Raw genomic sequence first — 13,513 nt, forward strand, 5'->3', positions numbered from 1 at the left:
CAAATGCCAAGGTGTTTACTGAATCACAGACTTTTCTTAATGGCAGAACACAAGGGTCCCACAGCCTCAACTTACTGCTGCTTCCTCTGGGAGCTGGTGAAGAGGGTGAAGAGAAACTAAACTTTGAGTGCTCCTCGAGTTCTGACTGAGCCCCACCACAATGACCGAAAAACATGGAATAGCATTCCCATCCCTTTCTCAAACATGGAAATCAACACAGACAGAGGAATATTAAATAAAGGGGATTGTAAAAACAAGCAGAGGCTGTATGAAGATGTGATGAACTTTGTCCACGTAAGACAAGGTATCAGACTTTTTCAACCTCTGAAATCAATATTAACAGGAATTGGTACGCCACTCTCAGAAGAGACAAAAGAGCAACATGTCATAAATGTCATTCCGGCATTTTTCTTTACCTGTACAAGACAGAATTACACTGAGAATTAATGACACCAACTAAAAAAATAAAATAAAAATCCTTGTTCAAACATGATAGTTGATGCTGAGTATAGAACATAAATATTGAACATAATTATATAATTGTGTAATATTTGGACTCCAGCTTCTCCAGTCCTACTCCAACTTCACTGACTCAGCAGGATACATTTATTTGGGTTAAAAGTGTTCTAAATCTGATTATTAAAAGACATACTGTAGAGAAGATACAATGCATATAGCATTTTTTAAGTATTGAGAGAAGTGTTATATAGTACATTTATATTAAACCTTAAAACTTACACTAATCCTACATTTTCTGTACCTAAACCCTAAACCACTTTTCTAGATTATGGAGTTATTGAGCCACTTATGTCAGTAAGTTCTGAAGAAGGAAAATTTGAGGACTCCAACTCATGGCTCCAGTGCCATGCTGTATTAGCGTGAAAGGCAGCTCAGAGGATGCTTGTGGGTGAGACCTTGACTTCAGTGTGATTTTTAAATTGCAATCTCTGAACCAAGACTAATGTGGACACTGTTAGCAGGGCACCCTAACTGAAACGTAAGCAAACAGGTGCTGATTCTCTGGCAGGATCTGCAGGCCTGCTTTTGCCAAGTGATAGGCTCTCTCTGATCATTTGTAACTCTAAACTATCAGTCCTAATGGGATAAACAATTTGTTTCCATAGGACACATTAGAATGCGTTCCAGAATTCTTCTAATCTCCTGATGTGAAACTGTGTGAAGCATTGATGGCCTTGAATATTAGTTATATATTAATATTAGTAAAATGTATAGTTGAGTTTCTCTTTTGTTATATTAATACAGTTACTTTCTGCACAAAATCTGTAAGTGAAAAGTTGTAGGGAAATGACACTGAACGACCACCCTTTTCAATGTCTTGTGTACTCTATTGTAAAAGCATACACATGTATTAGCTTATATTCATTAGAATATTACTGTATAATGCTTATAAAGTATTTTATCAAATAACATATTTTTTTATTTTCCCTGAAAGCACACTCATGAAGGCCAGAGTGATGACAACTTTGTTACTAAAGTGTGTCACCTAGTGGACACTTGATCTGAGAGAAATGCACAGAGCCAGACCGTGTCTTCTTCAGGGCCACACTGAGATGACAGGGTGCGTATCTGAAAGCTAGTCAATGCCTTTAACTCACCAGTGGGTGCAGAGCTTCTAATAAAAGACTTTGTCTTAGACACCTTATAGTCTCTGTACACAGATTGTATATGAGGGATGTGTCTGTACTTTGGATAAATAACAGTGATTGTTATGTTAAGTACTCAACATGTTATACATCAGAAAATGTTTTTTGGTGCATTTTAATGCGGTCTTTTTAGATCCTTCGGGGGGAAAAAGACCAAAGCAGGACCTGCAAAGCACAAGAATTTCCGTTTGAGAGAAGCATTTCAGGTCCAGTTGACAAAAGTCTGTGCACATGTTGATTGAAGTTCAAACTTTATAATAATTGCTGAACCATCTTCCTTTCAAATAACGTTTCAGTGTGAGCTGAAGGTATAGCATCTACATTGTTGCTAGGAGAAGACAGGGTGTCTCTCTTTCAAGATTCAACACTATCGAATTCAAGAAATCTGTGCCTTCTTGTCTGTCATATTAATTTGTATTAGCTACAGGTATAAAACATACAGTAAGGAAGACATCAAATAAGGTGTGCACAGTGGTAGAAGCCAGCAGATAGCAGTGTCACACATAAAAGGGGCATAATAAATCTCAAGGTGTCATATTGCTGTCATAGTCAATTTGCAAAAATATGAAACCTGATTGACTTCACCTAAGTTTGTGTTCCAGGTTTGTTCAAGACAGGTTGTAGGATTTAAAAACATGGAAGGTGAAAGACCATCAGTATTCAGCTGTGGTCAGTATGCATGTATTGAAGAATAGTATGACAGATGCTCACAAAGTAATCGAGGGCGTTCCAATGAAACGAAGTCTCTTTAAATCAGACCACCATGTCTATGTTCGGGCAAAATTGCGTCAGTGAATTACAAATAGCGTAATTGTTACAGAAAGGAAAAGGAAATGGGCTTTGTTATTTTTACATTTAGCTCCCTTACGTACATACAACATATGGTCAATTTTAGTATATGTGAAAAAGATCTATATATATAAAATATATAGTATAAATAGCGTTAGCTGTGACGCCATTTTGGATCCAAAGAGCAGTAGTTGCTGTATTTGTTACTAGTTACCGAGCATGTAGAGTCAGAATGGACGCCGGTAACCAATCGCGAAAAATCTTCCCACTTCTATTTCTTCTCAGTCTGGATTGGTTTAGCCGTGATTCAGGGTTCTCCAATGGGATCTGATTTTGTTTGTTCCTGGGGAGAGAGCCGGTTCGCGGGAAATTGTGCGTCTCTTACCGGTTTTATAATCCAGGAGATTAAGCAATTTTGAAAACAAACAAATAAATAAAACATGTTTTGTGCATAGAGTCATCATAGAGGATCGATTTTAATGTTTTTGTTAAGGGGATGAAAACTGTTTTATTGTTCCTGTTGAAACAGTTGTGCATGCGCATAGTAGAAAGGATGCCGCAAAATGGTTTTTAGTCTTCGGTTAGAATTCTGCTGAGGCATTTATTGTGGTATCACTGCCAACAACTTTATCCAGTATTTTGTAGTCTATTATCAAATAATTAAATCGGTTATTCCCCTTAGAAAATAAATTCAGCACCCGCGGCAAGAGGTGGTGAGACTGTTGATATAAGTAACAATAGAGCCGAGCCGAATAGTGGAGAAAACCCTACAGCGAGACCGCATCTGGCCATTATGAGTTTATTCAATTTGGACCGATTTCGCTTCACCAAGGACAAGAGGAAACCCGACTCGGCGGTGCTGGCGGAGGAGTGCAGGTCCGAAAGCCCGGACTCTGAGAAAGAGAATAAAACAGGTAACGGAGTGACCGACTGGAGCAGGCTGGGGTCACTAGGCGGTGGGGGGTAGGGGTATCGAGGTAGTGTACACTGGCCCGCTGTTATTCCGCGGACGGGGAGGGGGAGCCGCTCAGGTGAGGTTTATTGTATGAACCGCTGTACAACCCTACCTGTTGACCTGTGACCTGCAGGGATATGTACCACGTGTGATGAGAGAGCGTGCCCGTGTAAGCTGTGCCTCTCATGTATATATCTGTGTATGCAGTATGCAGTACGGAGGTTTGTTTGGTTTTTTTGCCATACATCGAGTGTTTTTGGTAGCATCCTTACCACTTTATCACCTGACCTAACCAGGAGGCTAGCCAGGGCAGGGTGGGGGACCTCCAAGGGAAACCAGGTTGCTGCTGTGAGTGGTGTTGGGGGACGAGAAGGTGGTGCTCTTTCCTCTTTGGATGAGATGTTGAACCAAGGCTCTGGAAACTAAATTCACAGCCTCTCTGTTCACACTCCTGACCTTAGTAGAGAGTAGAGTAGAGTTGATTGTCATATGCACAAGTGCAATGAAATGCTTATGTTGTTGTTTAATTGATGAGTCCACTGGGTTGGCTTTGTCCATATACAACATGTAATGTCCTGATGGAGGATGTTGCCCAGCTGCTGTCCTTAGGTACCTCTTTTTCTTTCCACATTCTTCAGACACATCTTGAGTCAGTATGTGACCTGTAGTCTTGGTCAGGGAACTTCTCATTTACAGTATTTGTCTGAAAGTCACCTTGACAAGCATTGTGCCTGCACGTGCACAAACAGGTGGAAAATAGGTTGAATGCCACTGTAAGAAGCCATCATCAATATCTAGATCTAAATGTAGGATGCAAGACTCAAAACCTGGTCAGCCAGGACTAAATTCTGCTGGTGACCTGCTCTTCTTTAACAAGGTACTTCGAGGCTCATGGGGTTTTTTCTTCTGACACGTTAATTCACAGGTTTATAAAGGGAGCTGTAACGAAACAGCCAGCATTTTTTAAAATCTTTTTCAAATATTCCGTCTTTGCTAAAATCGTATTTGCTAAAATCCAAACCCTAAGGCTGAGACCTGTGTCACAGCTGTGTCGTTCCTGTCCAGTCCTGTTCCAGCTGTGTTGGTAGTCTCACCATCTCTCTGTCTTCCTCCTCCCCACTGATAGCTGATGTGTGATGAGTGTTCTGGTGCACTATGGCTGCCGTCGCATCATCCAGGTGGATGCTGCACATTGGTGGTGGTGGAGGGGAGTCCCCATTACCAGTAAAGCGCTTTGAGTGTAGTGTCCAGAAAAGTGCTATATAAGTGTAAATAATTATTAATTATTATTATTATCAAGCCCTTTCTTGGCCTTTTGGCTAAGATCAAGTGTAATATCAAGTCCCTGGGGTGCCTCACATTGCCTTTGCTAATAAGAATTACAGTCTAGGGTGCTACTGGTTATACTTTGTGTCAGTGGCTGTGTATGTCACCTTGCCCCCTTCCGATGATGCCCCTTTCTGTTGAATTATAAATGATGGGGGCTGCTATACACATTGTATGCAATAACATTTTAATTAATCACTGCTTGAATGCTCAGACTAGCACTTTTATGGGAGAAATCCATTAAATGTCAGCAAAAAGATGCAGCAGACTGCTAAAAATGTTGATTGGATAAGTATTTATCACCTTTGCTGTGGCAAATCTTGTTCAGGTGCTCAAAATGATACTCTGAGCTACAGTATGTTTGCAGCACATTGTTTTGAAGTTGTCAGAAATACAGGTGTTTTATGTTGGTGCAATGACTGTGTTGCCACTCAGTCCTGTGTCTCTTAGTGCCATTTTGTTCAGGGCAGAATTCGGGATGGGATCTGGCTTTGGATGAGGCTCGTTCTGAGATGTGTTTGTGTTGCGCCAATGCACGTTTATGTGTAGCAAATCATGAAGACAGAATGTCAGCTCTCCAGATGTAGAGGATATGCTAAGACATGATCTTGTTATTAATCCATTTTTAACTGCTTTCTTTATTCAATATGGGGTCGCGGGTATTGTCGTTAATGACATTTATGGATTACTAATAATGTCAAAAATATTTTTAGCATTTGTACTGTACATATGCGTTTATATGATAATAACGTCTACTTTAATCATATTGTAAATTCTTGAATTAACACCGCAACACCCAGTACCTTTAAAATTTAGGTGACTGGGAGCCATCGTGTGGTTTATTCATGACCAAGATTGGGGGAAAATTTGCCTTGTCACAATCTACACTATTATTCCACCAGCTGATACCCTGTGTTTCTCCACAGTTACTGTGGTTCCGGAGACCCCAGAACCAAAGCGCCCACCTTCTAATAAGCAGATTAAAGGAGTGGAGTTTTTAGATTCGGACTCGGAAGCAGACGACCTGCCTTCTACGGTTTCAGATGCGCATTCCATAAAATCCAAACCTGTGGCAAAGGAAAAAAGAAAGTAAGTGCAGTTCATTATGGTTTCTCTGTTTTCTTGGCAAATGCCTTCCATGTTTATGCGTGACCATTTTGTATAAATGCGGGTGGAGCGGTGGCTCTGTGACTAAGGATCTGTGCCTGTGGCTGGAAGGTTGCCGGTTCAAATCCTGCAGCCGCCAGAGGAATCCTACTCCGTTGGGCTCCTGAGCAAGGCCCTTAACCCCAACTGCTCCAGGGGCGCCGTACAATGGCTGACCCTGCGCTCTGACTCCAGGCTCTCTCCCTATCTGTGTGTCTCATGGAGAGCAAGCTGGGATATGCGAAAAGATAATTCCTAATGCAAGAAATTGTAAAGGGTTAATAAAGTGATGTTATTATTGTCCAAGGGAAGTATGTCCTTAACTCACTGCTTATAATACCATCTTCATTCTTGGGAAGCAGATAAGACAGGAGTGTGTTTGACTCCTGCTTTCAATTCACACCCAAAGCATTTTTCTATCTCGGGTGTTTTCTATATGTGCTGATTTCTGTTCTGTCTGGAGCATTAGTGCTACTTCACATCGCACAGCTAAGTAAAAGATCTTGTGTGATCCTGTATGGCTCAGATCTTCCTTCTCATCAAGAAGTATAATCCGCTCGCTGAGTTTTGTTACCTACTGCATTTAAAGATTTAAATAATTATTTAATTTACATTCTGGTTTATTATAGCAAGTACTGAAGCAATTACAAAATGTTTCTGGATTAAACTGCATCAAATCATGTAAAACTGCAAATCATGGCAGGGTTTTATTGAGGTTGAGTCTTGTAGCTGTTTTTTTACATTTTTGTTAAATAGTTTAAGTATTACGCAGTTCAGGTGGGTAGCTGTGTCAGCATGTGTAGGCTGCAAAGGAACAAGTAATAGATTTATTCCATGCTGAAAAGAGAAGAAAGAAAACTCAACATTTTGGCTGTGGAGCCTTCTTCGGGTGTAAGCCGAAGTTAACGCATTCATGGTGGCAATTAAAAATGCTTTGTATTTCTGTTCTGAAGTGAAGGAAGTTGGCAATTTCTATTGTAAGTTTCATGTGAAGCAGATATTATCTGCTCATTTCACCATATGTTATCTTAAAACAGTTGTAAGTCCTACTTCAGATGTTGGCACTGATGAGTAACCATCAACCTGAACTTGATAGCCCGAGGCACTGGCTGTGTTACATTATTACTTCCATCTGTTATTGTGACAGACCCCACCTTCTAACAAGGTGGCTTTGGGCATCTGAACACAAACTCTCAATTGACATCAAAGTAAGTGCATGAGCCTTTATTGCAGAAACTTTTGAATTATACAGCAAAAAGACCTCTTCAGCAGCGTCTCCAGACTGCTGTCAGGCACCAATGTGGATTTAACCTCTACCAAGCATCTTATTAATTAACTAATTATCACCTACTGTGACTATTTACAGCTAATGGTGGCCTTAACGCCCTCTAGTTGCAAGTTGGCTGTTAATAGGGTCCTTCAGAGACCAGTCTGCCGGAGTTATGATTAGAAAAAACTTGTTGGCAGTATTTTGCTCCTCTAAGAAAGGCATAAAATGAAAGGGGCTGACATGGTGAATGAGTTATGGGGATCTCTGGGAAGTGTAATGAAATTCAACAAAGAAAAATACATGTAAGAATAGTGTGTTTTATGTGCAATACATTTTATAGAAAATGTCTTAACATTCTGAAAGAATAATGCCACTGCATGTACTGGTATGACTATCCTGTTTAAAATATCGCCCCATTTTGTCTGGTAAAGGGGTTCCAAACCCTGGTCTCGGGGAAGATTTGAGTCTTCTGGGTTGGGTTCCAGTATTTAATTATTCAGTTCATTCTGTTGTCACCTGAAATGTAGCCATTTGGACCTCAGCAGGGTGAGACAGACACTCACAGTGGGAGTTTGACACATTGTCGTTCCCAACAAGTTCTGTCCTCAATTATCAATCATTAATTGGTCACCTGGTAAATTCTCTTAAAGGGGAACTGCAGTCCTAGTTTCTTAACCAATTGTGTCGCTAATCCTCTGGTCTTGCCACAGGTGAAAGAGGGAGTTCTTGAGAATTGCGACATGAAGCAGCCCTTCCTGCTCACTAGTCCCTGTCATGAATAATGTAATGCAATGTACGTACGAATAAGTACAGGTTGTACAGCAGACATTTCACTGCATAAATATTCCAACACGATCTGCATGCAGTCTTAAAAAGTAAGTTGTATTTGTTGGCAAAACCGTCTCGAAGTCAAGAGCAATATTTCTGTTGGATTAAAAGATGTATTCACAAGCCTGCTTGTTCACAATGTAATAGGGCCACATGAAGTCACCAGAAATATTGTTGCCTCTTTCTGAATCACAGAGGATGATGGCAATATGGTGCTGCACATGTCTGGAACTTTTGTGTATTTTGGAGGTTTTACATGTTACTGTGTATATTTTACTTTCACTGTGGTTTGAAATGTACTTGTCAATGTTGTTTTTTTTCTAAACCTAAAATATAAAATAGCATTGTAGTTCCCCTTTAATATAGGTATTAGGGCATAGACTCTTGTTTATCAGGTTGAGGAGAGAATGTCTGAAGTTCTGTTTGCTGAGGACGTTGGAACAAGATGCTTGAAGTGGGTTCTTGTTTTAGAACAAGGACTGTCTGCACAAAAAGGAAAACAACAGATGATAATAAGGCACGCGGACAAATGGTTAGAAAGAAGGTTGATGAATTGCTTTCAATTGAGAGTCGTGGAGCAGCCGGAGCCAATCCGGCAAGCAACGGGTGTAAAGCAGGGACGCAGACCAATCTCTGGTGCTAATCCGTGGTTGTCACCGGGTCCCTGGTGCAACACCAGCAGCTTGGCTGTATAGGAGGGTAGCACAGTAAGGCCTGCTCTTGCAGTGACCTCGAGTGAAATCCAGCATTCTTCCATTAGCCTGGCTGTGACTTCAAGGTCCTTTTTCTTGCTCAAAGAATTTACCTGGGTGTACTTGGTGCTGCAAAAACATTCCACATATACAATACACAAACAAGGCGAAAAGTTATGAATCTGTTGCACATATACTGTAACTAGGAATTCTGGTTAAGCAAAAACACAGCCCTAGGAAAGAAGCTGTTCAGATACCGGGTGGTACTGGTTTTAATAGACCGGTTGAGTCTTCCTCAGGGAACTTTATTAAACAGGTGGTAACTTGTGTTTCTGCCTGCTTCTTTGCTCTGGAATTGTATAAATAGTGAGTGGAGACCAGGTGACAGCTAATGAACCTTTCCATCTTACGAGAGTGAATTTGCTGTACTCATTAATGCATGTAAAATTTTGGAAAAAAATAATTGCAGGTTATCAAGGAATACAAGTCTTAAAACTAAGGGTTTTTCTTAAGTAGTGACTTGATCCTGTTTTTAAGTATTTAAAAATAATGAAACAGTGAGGTTGCCTTTGGAGTGGGCAGATAAGTTGCCAAACCAAACAGTTACAGAGGGAGTCAGAATGCTCTCAATAATGGCTCTGTAAAACTGTTTCAGAACTGGTTGGGAGACACCAAAGTTTGTCAGCTGACGCTAAAAAAGTACATTCTTTGCAGTGCTTTCTTTGTGATGCTGGTGATATTCATATCCCATTTAAGGGTATTGGAGATTACCCCATGGGTTATGGGTTCACATTCATCAAGAGTTATAATTAGCATTTTAAAAGTACTCAGGTTACTAATTTGAATTATCTGAGCACTAACTGGAGTATTCTACATAGTCTAATGGTCTCCTAATAAAATATCATTTTAATGAAATATCTCTTTAATGGTGATTGTCACACTTTTGATTAAGCTTTGTTAATGTTTTTAAATGCACAGACCTGAGCTGTTCACGTTTCCTGCCAATATAAGAAAGAGTATAAGTAATAGGTTTATTCCATGCTGAAAAAAAGAAGAAGAAAGAAAACACAACGTTTCGGCCGTGGAGCCTTCTTCAGGTGTGAGCACTGTTCCTTTGCAGCCTGCGCATGCTGACGCAGCGACCCACCTGAACTAAGAAAGGGTATTATGATACCCTACTGTAAATTTCACTTGGCTCAGTAAAAGTTTCTTTCCACAGTAATATATAATAAAATAGTCCGTAACATGATCAAGCTAGCCAGAAGAATCTTGGCTGGAACAATGAAAACACAGGGTTTTTTCTTAAAGCACATTCTGTTAAAGCTAACAAGTCTCAAGCTTTCAAAATCACAGCTTGGTTCTTTTGTACACTTCTGATTAAAAATGTGGTCTGTGCATAATGGAAATAATTGGCAAATAATCAGCCTTCATTTTGTACAGTTGCTGTAACACACATACTTTCGTAGACCTGTAGAAACATTCCCCTGAGCTGGCTCCTCAGAAAGCAATATTGATTTAGAGTGTGTGTGGGAGGGGAGAGAAACAACTGACTTTGCAGACTTTATTTGTTGAACAATATAGAAGATCAGGAGATGAATGTGTAATATCTGTAGCTCTTGTTAGAGTTTTTTGTGAAGTAGGAATTATTCTCATGTTTTTAGTTTAACACCTTCCCTGCTGTCTGTTCCCTAGGTGTTTCCAGTATGTTCTATATTTGTCGCACTGTAGGCCTCTAAAAGTGCTACAATGTGCTGCTCATATAAGTACCAGGATTCTTGTACAGATATAGTTTAAAATGTACTTTTTAAAGAAATTTTGTCAATAGTGGGGCCGGGCCTGGGAATGAGGGATCTCAAAAGAAATGCGGGTTGCTTCTGTGAGGGGTGGTGGTTTACCAGTCGGTGGTGCTCTTCCCACTACACCACAGTTTCCAATCCAAGATCCTGGTGTGGTGACCAGGGCAGTGTGCTGTAGGGAGGCACCATCCTTTGGATGAGACATTAAGCAGTGGTCCTGACTGCTTGGTTCACTGGCACTGTGTGTAAAAGCAGAGGTGTGAACTGCTTTGTACTGGCTAAATGTCGCTTATCTTAAGTAATCAGGTTTTCCTAAAATTCAGATTCTTTATTATAATCATGTTCTACTGTAATTGTTAGTTTTTGTAATCAGTTTTATTTACAATACCAATAATCTACTGGAAATTTTCAGTAATGTAAGGAATTTTCTCAAGACTTTTCAGCTGGATAGAAAAATGTAATTCTTGCTGAACAGCCACGTTCAACACACAGCTTAAGATATTGAAGAATTAAAAAAACATAGCAGACAAGGATTATAGTGATATATAACACTATAATACTCACCTTTCCCACATGTATGTTTCTAATTCTGAAAGTGTTTCAATGAATAAATAGTAAATTAAACGACATTTCCAAATTTGGAAAAGAAATCATCTGATAGCATTTGGTACCTTTTCCCTCACTGTATGCAGTACAGAGTTGTTCAAGGGCAGGGGAAAGAAAACCACCAGCCTTCTGTTGGTTTCAGAGAAACCAACAGGCAGGTGAGCCAAATGATTCTCATTGGAACACTAATGAGGTACTTTATTATTTTAAAGTTTATTGAGACAGCATGTAGACCTGGTTATCTGAGACATCCACAGTGAGCTGACCCATCAGGACACCACGTGGGACCACTTCCTAGTTCTCTGAGATAATAGCTATGAGTTTCTCATGCCAAAGATCCTGTGGTCATGTAAAAAAGAATGCCTCTTCATGCTGCAGTTCAATGAGTGATAGCTTGCAAAGTTCATAGTTTGCAATGACAGTTTGTTTTCACATCTAGCCTTTTGGTCTAAGTAAAAAGTTGAGTTTATTTACAATTCATACGGTCTTGACTTGGTACTGGAGTTTGTTTCCACTAAGCTGTATTGTGTCCTTTTTGAAGAGGTTTTGGCTCTTCTGTTGTACCCATATTGACTCTTATCTCTGTTCCTTTCAGCAGAATTCTGTTCAGTTGGGTTTACTCTGTCTGCCAGTGTACCTGCTCATGAGACAAGGCACACACTGGACCTTGGTATCATCTGTGTTCAGCTTGTTAGCATATCCTTCAGCTAGCCAGCCACTTCAGGTCATATAACTACTAATGTCTATTATCAGGTCTTATTATCTTTTTTTTTTAGGAAACTGTACTTAGAAGACTCTGAAGATGAGGCATCTCAGAATTCTGACCAGGTGGATGTAGAAACTACTGAGGAGAGGCTCTCAAAACTGAAGGAGATCTTCCCGCAGAAAGACAGTAAACAGCTGAAAGAGGTACAGGACATTCTGGAGGCCCACTGTCTTAAGGGTTGTGATCTGTTACTCTCGATAATACGTTCTAGCATCCATTCATGTAGGTTTAGTTGTGACCCCTCCCCCTCCTTGTTTTGTATTTCCTTCTACATTAAAATCTCTGAGTGTTAGTTTCCCAAGAACCCCTGAAATGTTAAGTGTTGGGTCAGTCCCCCTTTTTCACATGGCTCCACCAGCAAAGGTGAGGCATTGGATGGAGTATAGATCCAACTCTTGCAGAAAACAGTGTGGGCTGGTTAAGAGGCTTTAGGACTCCCGGTGCAGAGCAGGCCTCTGTATCAAGTTTGTATTTGATTTTCATTTTATTGCATTTAATTGTTAAATTAATTATGTTCTATGCTTAACCAGCCCAAGGCAAGAATTCCGCCCTTCAAGAACTCCAGTCACAGCTGGAATACTACGTAGTTAGTCCATGATAAAACCATTTATCTCAGGGATGTAGTGCCTTTTTCACTAACACCTGAAGGGCATCCATAGGGAGGGTAGACAGGTATTTATTATCATGTTTTTTCAAAAAAAAGTAAAAGGGCACACCTTTCTTGTAAGGTTAATTTCTGCTTAGGTCATGTTATAAAAATGTTTTGCTTGGGGGGAATCACCATGTAGGTTGTGAAAGGGACATGGCATGGCTAAAAGCCAAATTCCTTTTTAGCTTGATGAATTCCTCAATAAAGTCTGTATCCTCCTTTGGTCAAGGGGCAAAGAAGTACTGTTTTTTAATTAGATGACAGTCACATAGAATGACTCTTTAATGTGCGGAATGTTGTGCAGTGATTTCATGATGTTGCAAGTATGTATTTACTTTTAAGCTGAGTCTCTATAGCCTTTAACCTGTAATTGTTATCTGTCGTTTAAGAGTGAAAGAGTAATATTTTCCTATTTCAGGTCTTAAAAAACACTAGCACTTTGGATGGAGCAGTGGCCTCTTGCGTGGTACTGTTCGGAGATGAAGGTAATTGTTTAGTGTTTTTGAATGTAAGTAAGAGTATAGTTTGTATAATAAGAAATTCTGGGTGTTGGTTTGCAAAAACCAGAATTGTTTTTTGCCTTTTACTTCAAATGGGAAAGTGGCATACACCATGGCAATTTTTTCATCATAACCTTTTTTCACAAGTCAAATTTCTTACAATTCTGTGCCATCTGACTGTACTCCTCTGCTGCGGTTCAGTTTTAAATGCTGTCATCTGTGTTTTGAACAGGCCGTTGTTTGGCCTGTTGGGAGTCTCAATCAGGGGGATGGTAAGAGTGGTAACTAGGAGCAGTGGGTCAGGCCCAGAGCTACATCACTCTAAGCTCTTCATGTTCATATTCATATTTCAAGCACTGCAGCTCATGGCAGTAGTGAACAGGTTTGCAAAGAATGGAAATAAGGATTGTTGGCAACTCTGCAAGCATGCTGTTTAGATCTTGGACAGTTTGCCTTTTGTTAGCTTGATTTCCAAAAGGACATTTTACTCCAGGATTTCAGAAGAGAAATCCTTGCATTTTTTACT

The 13,513-nt window shown here is 40.0% G+C and overlaps 1 protein-coding gene across 1 annotated transcript in view; it reads left to right on the top strand.

The window, feature by feature from the left end:
• The first annotated feature begins 2,781 nt into the window (after positions 1-2,781).
• Positions 2,782-13,513, top strand: part of smarcad1a (SNF2 related chromatin remodeling ATPase with DExD box 1a) — a 39,186-nt gene continuing 28,454 nt past the window's right edge. The window contains exons 1-4 of the mRNA XM_088912008.1: positions 2,782-3,367; positions 5,661-5,823; positions 11,849-11,981; positions 12,906-12,972. Coding sequence (XP_088768134.1) covers positions 3,247-3,367; positions 5,661-5,823; positions 11,849-11,981; positions 12,906-12,972 — 484 coding nt within the window. The 5' untranslated portion in view covers positions 2,782-3,246. The remainder of the gene's footprint in view (positions 3,368-5,660; positions 5,824-11,848; positions 11,982-12,905; positions 12,973-13,513) is intronic.

This window comes from Atractosteus spatula, chromosome 3 (genome assembly GCF_055471065.1).
Source record: "Atractosteus spatula isolate fAtrSpa1 chromosome 3, fAtrSpa1.hap1, whole genome shotgun sequence".
Classification (NCBI taxonomy): domain Eukaryota; kingdom Metazoa; phylum Chordata; class Actinopteri; order Semionotiformes; family Lepisosteidae; genus Atractosteus; species Atractosteus spatula.